This window comes from Embiotoca jacksoni, unplaced genomic scaffold (assembly GCF_022577435.1).
Source record: "Embiotoca jacksoni isolate LCO1_2020_lvr unplaced genomic scaffold, fEmbJac1.0.p SCAF_46, whole genome shotgun sequence".
NCBI classification, from domain to species: domain Eukaryota; kingdom Metazoa; phylum Chordata; class Actinopteri; family Embiotocidae; genus Embiotoca; species Embiotoca jacksoni.
Genome location: NW_027185399.1, coordinates 2,847,771 through 2,855,270, shown reverse-complemented (window position 1 = coordinate 2,855,270; position 7,500 = coordinate 2,847,771). Strand labels below are relative to the sequence as shown.

Genomic DNA, 7,500 nt, shown 5'->3' with positions numbered 1-7,500 from the left:
TGTCACGTTTCCACGGAGACAAGTGATGTAATTTCTGCTTGAACATGTAACGATCCAGGAGTCTTCTTCTGAACCCATGAACCAGGTTTCTGCGATGTTTACACGAGGAGTTATTGAGCCCAAACGAGCCGCAGCAGAAATTATAAATGGGATCGATTTGTTTCGCGGCGTTCAGCGTGTTTGAAAGATGAGTCCCCGAAATCCTGCAGTCTGAACCGAGTCCCCACAACGTCAGTAAAACAAGGACACGCACACACCATCTCTGTGCTGACCTCATGCATGGCTGATTCATGGCTTATTCCCCCAAGTTCATTTCTACAAGGACAGGCCCACAGGGGGGTTAACTGTGTGTGTGTGTGTGTGTGTGTGTGTGTGTGTGTGTGTGTGTGTGTGTGTGTGTGTGTGTGTGTGTGTGTGTGTTCAGTCATAAATGACTCAAAGCGGGGGATGGATGGTCCAGGTTTTTAACCCCATGCTGAAGCATCTGAAAGAGCTTCAATAATTCATACTTTCTGCATTCGCATCTTTCTCAGACACACACAGAGAGAGAGAGAGAGTTTGAAGAAAAATAAAGTAAATGCATCCTTTCAAATGCATGCAGTCATGCAGCCAAGCACATGCGCACACACACACACACACACACACACACACACACACACACACACACACACACACACACACACACACACACTCTCTCAACCTGTCCAACACACGGAACATTTGCATACAGCGACTCAGTTTTTAAGAACACGCCGACACCTGACCTCCGACGCAGCGGAGAACTGAACTGGTGAGAAGATGTTTTGACAGCAGCTCTCATCGCTCAGCTGGAGGTCGTGTTCAGCGTCGCTCCTCCTCATCACTGCCTCTTCTTAGTTCTCTGTTTCTCTCTGATGTTAAAGCACCCACCGTCTGTGTGTGTGTGTGTGTGTGTGTGTGTGTGTGTGTGTGTGTGTGTGTGTGTGTGTGTGTGTGTGTGTGTGTGTGTGTGTGCGTTGTCATGAGATGCAGCTCGTCTAGCGTGCCAGCCTGCATCACATTTGTGACCTACTTTGACTGCGACTGTATTTTTCATGAGACCTGAAGATGCAGACGCTCGCCGTGCACGTTTAGATGCAAAAGTCTGTGCACACATTTAAAGAGTGACCATCACACACACACATACATGAAATGGCATCCATTCACACACACACACACACACACACACACACACACACACACACACACACACACACACACACAGACGTATACATGCAGCTAACCAAAGACTCCCACCGGAGACAGCAGCCTCTCTTTAGTGCAGCGACGCCTCGACTCGCCTCCTTTTCTGTGTTCTTCTCTGTTTTTTTGTGTAAAAAGGAAACACTCGAGCATCATCATGCCTGAGTGGCACTTCCATGTCCAAAAGCTCATTTCATTCAGCCCCCTTAAGCTTTTTAAACAGAGTTCCCAATTAATTTTTAAATTGCAGCGCTGACTTGTTGACTAGCTTCTGACACTTGAGAAATTATGTTAATTTTCTAGCGCTCGTTCGGCGCCGGCTTCGTTCCCGCTGCGCTGCCGGGAACGTTAAATCAATGCAGCGCCTCGTAGGCCTCGTGGCTACGGACCCCAACGCACTGGTGGTTTACAACAAAGAGAATTTTATAACCGTAAATCACCCGGCTGCAAACAAGCACACAGCAATCGGAGTTTTCTGCTTTCAGTCTGAATGAAGCTTCAACCTCTCGACGCCGCAAGTCGGAGACCAAACTCAGCTTAAACACATAATAACAAACAGTTTCACTGAAATCAAGCAAACACAAACCCTCATTCTCAATTTAGGCTCCTTGAAGGCTTAAAAAAAAAAAATCGACTTAGTGTTGATTTATCATCTCGGTACTTTTTCTGACTGTATTTGATTCAGTGTTGCACAAATCTGGATAAAAGGAGAATCATGACTTGTTTTCTTTTCAAGATCAATGTTTAGTGAACTTATTCATCTGATACAGAAGACAACTAACGTAATGACGCCGGATACTTGAACGATGTTCTGCAGGGTTCTGACTTCATCCACCTCACGAGATCTTCCTCTTATTTTGGTCCGTTTTGTCTCGACACTGAATGTCTGTGGAGGTTCTCAGTCAATCTCAGTTTTATTTGAAGGCAGCCGGACTTCTGTAGTTTCGTGAAGACGTCTCGCTTCTCATCCAGACGAATGACTCCAGTGTCCGTCGGGTTTCCATGCGGCTGCGCGGTCCTGCGAGCTGCATGCAGTTCTCAGCAGGCGGGCCGAACGCGGCACGACACCGTTCAGTCTCTGGTCGCTGCTGCTCTGCATCACCTGGTGTAACGCTGCTTTTTCATTGGTTGAGAGAGTAGGAGCGCTAGTTTCAATGCAGCTGAAGTCCCGAATGAAGATTTGAATATGAATAATTCTAAAGCCTTAATTTAAATTGCTTGTTTTGAATTGAAGTCTCTGTTTGAGGTCTCACAGTAAAACTGGGTCAAAGACATCTTCTGGTCCTTTTGTCTTTCCGTTTGTCCTATTTTTATTGTAATTTCTGAGCTGAGTCACATTAATTAATTAATAATTAACACCCATTACACACCAGCTCTGCTCTGCTGGAACGACTCGTTTTTCTTTTGTGCTGTATTTAGTAAGACGCTGTGGACACGTCGTCTGTAATGAGAAAAATAAAACGGTTTTCATTGACTGAGCTGTCGATGCGGGAGAGACTCCGAAAAAAAGACCAAAATGATGCCGGAATGCTGGTTTTAGTCTCATCGGGATAAAATACAGATTTCTGTATATGAGGAGGACGTGGAGCGGAAACAATATTTAAAATCAAACCTTCATGTCTGACTTTGTTCCCACAGAGAAGAGAAACAGGAGCGAGGATAGATCCCGCCTCTGACACCGGCTCCACCGCTGCGATCCCGACCTCCCCTCGCCCCCGCTCGCAGCTCCAGGGCTCTCCAAGGGTTCCTCGCCGGGTTCTCCAAAGGGTTCTCTGTGGTGTTCTGGACAGCTCCATTCGCCGCGGGGCCTCGGACCTTCATGCGTCTCCCAGCAGCAGAGTCCACCCACACCTCCACCCACCACACCACCACCACCACCTCTACCATGAGCTGTGAGCAGGAGTTTGGAGACGGCGCCATGGGAGTCACGCTCACACTGCGCCTCCTCATGCACGGAAAGGTGAGGAAGAGGAGGGAGGAACATTTCAAACAGGATGTAAAGGATGAGGCCGGTTTGATCTTCTTCTGTTACTATTATAAACACATCGGAGAGACGCACTGTTACACTGACACGTTCCTACACAACCACGAACGCACACGGGGGAGTTGATTCTGACTCCTACATACGAGGGCTGATATAAGATTTCAGAGAGTTCCTGAACGCAGCACAGTGATGCACACGGAGCAGCAGGAAGCAACAACCTTCATGAGGAAGTAGTCAGAGTCGTGTCTGGATCAACATCCTCACTGAGTTCACCACGTTAACGTGACCGCTGGTACATGAACATTAGTGATGTCACTATGGAAACCTGAAACTGGAGCAGAGAAACTTCAGATTTTGGGGTCAAACTCTGGAAATCGTCAACAGAGACACTTAAGAAAGTCTACGGTGATGAAGCCAAGTGTTCCTGAGCCCATGCAGTGATTTCCACTGGCTGTTTTTAAAACCGTGCCACCTGAGGGCTTGAAGATCACAACCATCCATTATTGGTTTTAGGCCTTGTTCCTTGGGTCTTGAGGGAAAACATTCGCTGCAAACCACCTGAACTGTGGCGCCATGGCAACAAGGTTCTCGGCCGTGAGTGGGCGTGTTAGGGATTTTCTATTCCACAAAAGTTTGACTCAAAATCAGGATGGACAAGGCCAAGAAAACCAATATTGGATGGTTGTGATCTTTGGGCCCCCAGCCATGATTCTGTAGCGGAAATCACTGCATGGACTCAGGAACACTCGGCTGTACGCGGGCTTTTTGAAACTGATTTGACTAACACTTCCTCATGAAGGTCATTCCTTCCTGCTGCATCACTGTGCTGCGTTCAGGAACTCTCTGAACTCGTTGATTGTCTCATACGGGGCGTTTACATGAGCCTGCGAGCTCGTTGTCCGCTGTAACTCAAAGTCTGTGCAGACTTTAAGCTCTTTGGTTTATGGAATAAAGTCTGTGCTTGTAGAGTTTGTTTTGTTTTTGTTTGTTCATTTCCACATTTTCCACATTAACAGTTCCTGTTTGTGTTTCCTCCACAGGAAGTTGGAAGCATCATCGGAAAGGTGAGTTTTAAACTTTTCACTTCTGTATTCATCAAGTGAAGTAAAACATGTTGGTTCACTGCATCTGAAAGACAAAAGCCGGGCAATTAAAATGTTTGTTCTACCAGAGAAGATTTCAATATTATGGCTTTAATGTCGGAGCAAATTAAAGGACAAATTATTGCGTCAGTGTAAAAGTCATAAAATAGAATATCTGAGCAGCATTAGAAAACATTTATATAATAATAATACTAATAATCTGTAAACCATGTTTGAAAATCAGAGCAATTTCCAGACCTTGGTTTTCTAAAAATTGGCGTGCTGCTGAAGATAGCATTCATGGTAATCCTACCACAGCGATTTAAAGTTCCCATGAAATATGCATTAATAGTGTGTAAAATTTCCAGTCAGGCCGTGTCACTCCAATCTGTGCTGGCTGAAAAGGAGCTGCTCTCGAGGGACGCCACTTCATTTAACTGTGGAAGTGTTAAATAAAACCCTGTAGGATTTTTTTTTTTTTTTCCAAATATATCACAGCTGAGTGAAGTGCGATAATGACCATTCCCCCGCAGCACAGTCGCTGCACCACGACCGGCCTGATTCCCTTCAGCTCCACTCCCCCCTCATCAGCTCCACTCCCCCCTCATCAGCGCCACTCCCCCCCTCCCCCCTCATCAGCTCCACTCCCCCCTCCCCCCTCATCAGCTCCACTCCCCCCTCACCACTTCCACTGTGTGGTCTATTAGCTTCTGAATCTGTGACATAAAGATGGCAAGAAAATTACATTACTGGATTACAGTTCTAGCGGGGAGGGAGGGGGGATCAGGGGTGTCAGAGGAGATAAATGTTGTTCAGCTCACACCAGAAACAGAACCACCGATGTTTATTTATCACGGGAGCCGTTTCCTTCATTGTTTTTCTTCGTGCTTTCAAACTCCCGCGTCACATCGACGGTGTCAGACTCGGTTATCGGCTCTCCGAGCGCTGCAGCCGCTGCAGGGCTTCCCGCCGGCGGGTGATTAGTAGGCAGGAAGCATCACTCACCTGGATTTCTCCTGCGGTATTCTCCACTTACCAACATTATTCAATCATAAACCTTGTTGTAGTTGTAAATTATATACGTGATTCATCCAATTACTGAGCACTCAGAGCAGCTCTGCCATAAACTCTATGAATATTAATGAGGGGCAATTATTCGATATGATATAGTCCAGTTCCACTAAAACCACAAACATTAAAATAAAGGAGTCATCACCTCCTTGATAATGTTAACAAACACTACAAATGTAAAATAGCTGTTTATGTGGTTTCCATTCAGTGATACAGATTTTCATAATAAAGTTTAGTCCTTTTGGGATTTTGCTGAATATTTTTGTGATTGTTCAAAAAATTTCATATTTCTTTGCAAAAAAAATTGATTCGATTTGGGGAATTTTATGGGAATGTTTTTTTTTTACTATTAAGGAAAGAGTTCTATGTAATCACTTCCGATAATAATCAGACTTCACATGACAGAAATATTTGGAAATATTTAACTTCTCACCTTTTTTTAATCTTTTGAATTTAAAGAAATATTAGGGGGCTCAACGTAACAGAAAAATTTTGCTCCAGAGAAATTGCAGGAATTTTGCAGAAATTTAGGAGATTGATTAAATTTACATTAATTATTGTGATCTTAAGATAAAAATAATTTGGTTAACTTTTATTTTACAGATCGTTTTTCTTCTTTTCAAACTTTCCGATCACCTTTTTCTTCGTACACATGCACCGTCTGTCGTCCTTATTTTATTAGCTTTCTTAAACTCCGGTGGAGGTTCGGAGATTCACAGTAATGTGTGTGTGTGTCCTGTGTTTCCACAGAAAGGAGAAACTGTGAAGAGAATACGAGAAGAGGTAAGACCCCGACGCCCATCCCCCACCCGCTCATTCTTTCATCCTCCATAAAATCCTCTTTAATCCACGACGATCCTTCACGTGCTCCCTGATAACTGCAGCGTTGCAACACTGAGAAAGATAGGAAGTACGGAGTCTTTAATGTCTTAATCGGCTGTATCTGACCTAATTATATATTCTGCTCGAGTCTATTTCTGATGTAACGACAGAAACATCCCTTCCAGCTCCTGTTAGAGGGTAAATACATCTGATTTAGTAGGTTGGCCGCCTGCTGTGACGTTTGCCGTGCGGATGTTTGCTGTTAGAAGTCGGTAAAATGGTGGCAGGACTCGGAGCTGGAGGTGTTTGAGCTTCCCGGTGGGATTTCTGTCCTCTCTGCCTCGCTGTTTTTAGTTTTTTACAAGGAAACGTAGAGCGAACGACGGAGACATAAGAAGGTGGAGAACCAGAGGGACGTTCAGTAAAAACAAAAAGACAGAGAAGTGGAGGTGGAGAGAAAGAAGGAAAGAAGGGAGGATGTATTTCAAACAACAGCAGGAAGTAGGAATCCATCGCCATGGTTACAGTTCATTCTTATCAAAAAAAACTCAAAAATATATAAAATAAAATAAAAACTAAATTAAAAAATGACAGTAAAATGAAGTCTGGGGATGTGAAATGATTTTTGAACATTCAAATAGTCGTTAAAATATTAAAAACGTTGATATCCTGTTTTTACCGGCGCCTGGTTGTGATGCGTTACTCCATGCCAAGTTCGAATTACGTACTCACGACACAAAAACAACCTGATTGAGGGTTGAAATGTTACTTTGCTTCTTCAGTGATTCAAAGTTTGATATTATTTCTTTTTAAAAGTATGTTTCTGACCTTTGAGGCCAAATTGGAGGAAGTTTCTATTCTGTGGAGTAGGAAGTGCTTCACATCGTTAACAAAGAGTCCAGCTGCCTTTGAAAGACATTCAGAAATATCTTGTGTTGTCCAAACACAAGAAAACATCAAGTAGCAGCCAATCGGACGAGACCGAGACCGGAGAAGGACGGATCTTCTCTAATTTAATAGACTAAAATGTCTTTATCTTCTTGTGTCCGTCCGCTTCATGACACTCATCCGGAGCGGCAGCCGGCTCAGCGAGTAAATCCAGATGTTCCTCAACGTCCTCCTGGGAGATCCAGAGGACAGATTAGATATAAAACTTCTTTGACGTGTCTGGAAAACATCCAGTAGAAGAAAGCGAGGAGAGATTTAAGTCGTGTCGAGATGTGAAGATGCAACGGGGCCGGACGATCGGCAGCTCGATGAGCGCCGACCGGATTCTTTACTTCTCGTTGACTGAAACTGGACCTGTTCTACGTTTCCGTG

The 7,500-nt window shown here is 44.4% G+C and overlaps 1 protein-coding gene across 2 annotated transcripts in view; it reads left to right on the top strand.

Annotated features, from left to right (window-relative positions):
* Positions 1-7,500, top strand: part of LOC138210391 (poly(rC)-binding protein 4-like) — a 94,940-nt gene that overhangs the window by 42,760 nt on the left and 44,680 nt on the right. For both annotated transcript variants that reach the window (XM_069169520.1, XM_069169521.1), the window contains exons 3-5: positions 2,860-3,181; positions 4,246-4,269; positions 6,109-6,141. In XM_069169520.1, coding sequence (XP_069025621.1) covers positions 3,041-3,181; positions 4,246-4,269; positions 6,109-6,141 — 198 coding nt within the window. In that variant the 5' untranslated portion in view covers positions 2,860-3,040. The remainder of the gene's footprint in view (positions 1-2,859; positions 3,182-4,245; positions 4,270-6,108; positions 6,142-7,500) is intronic.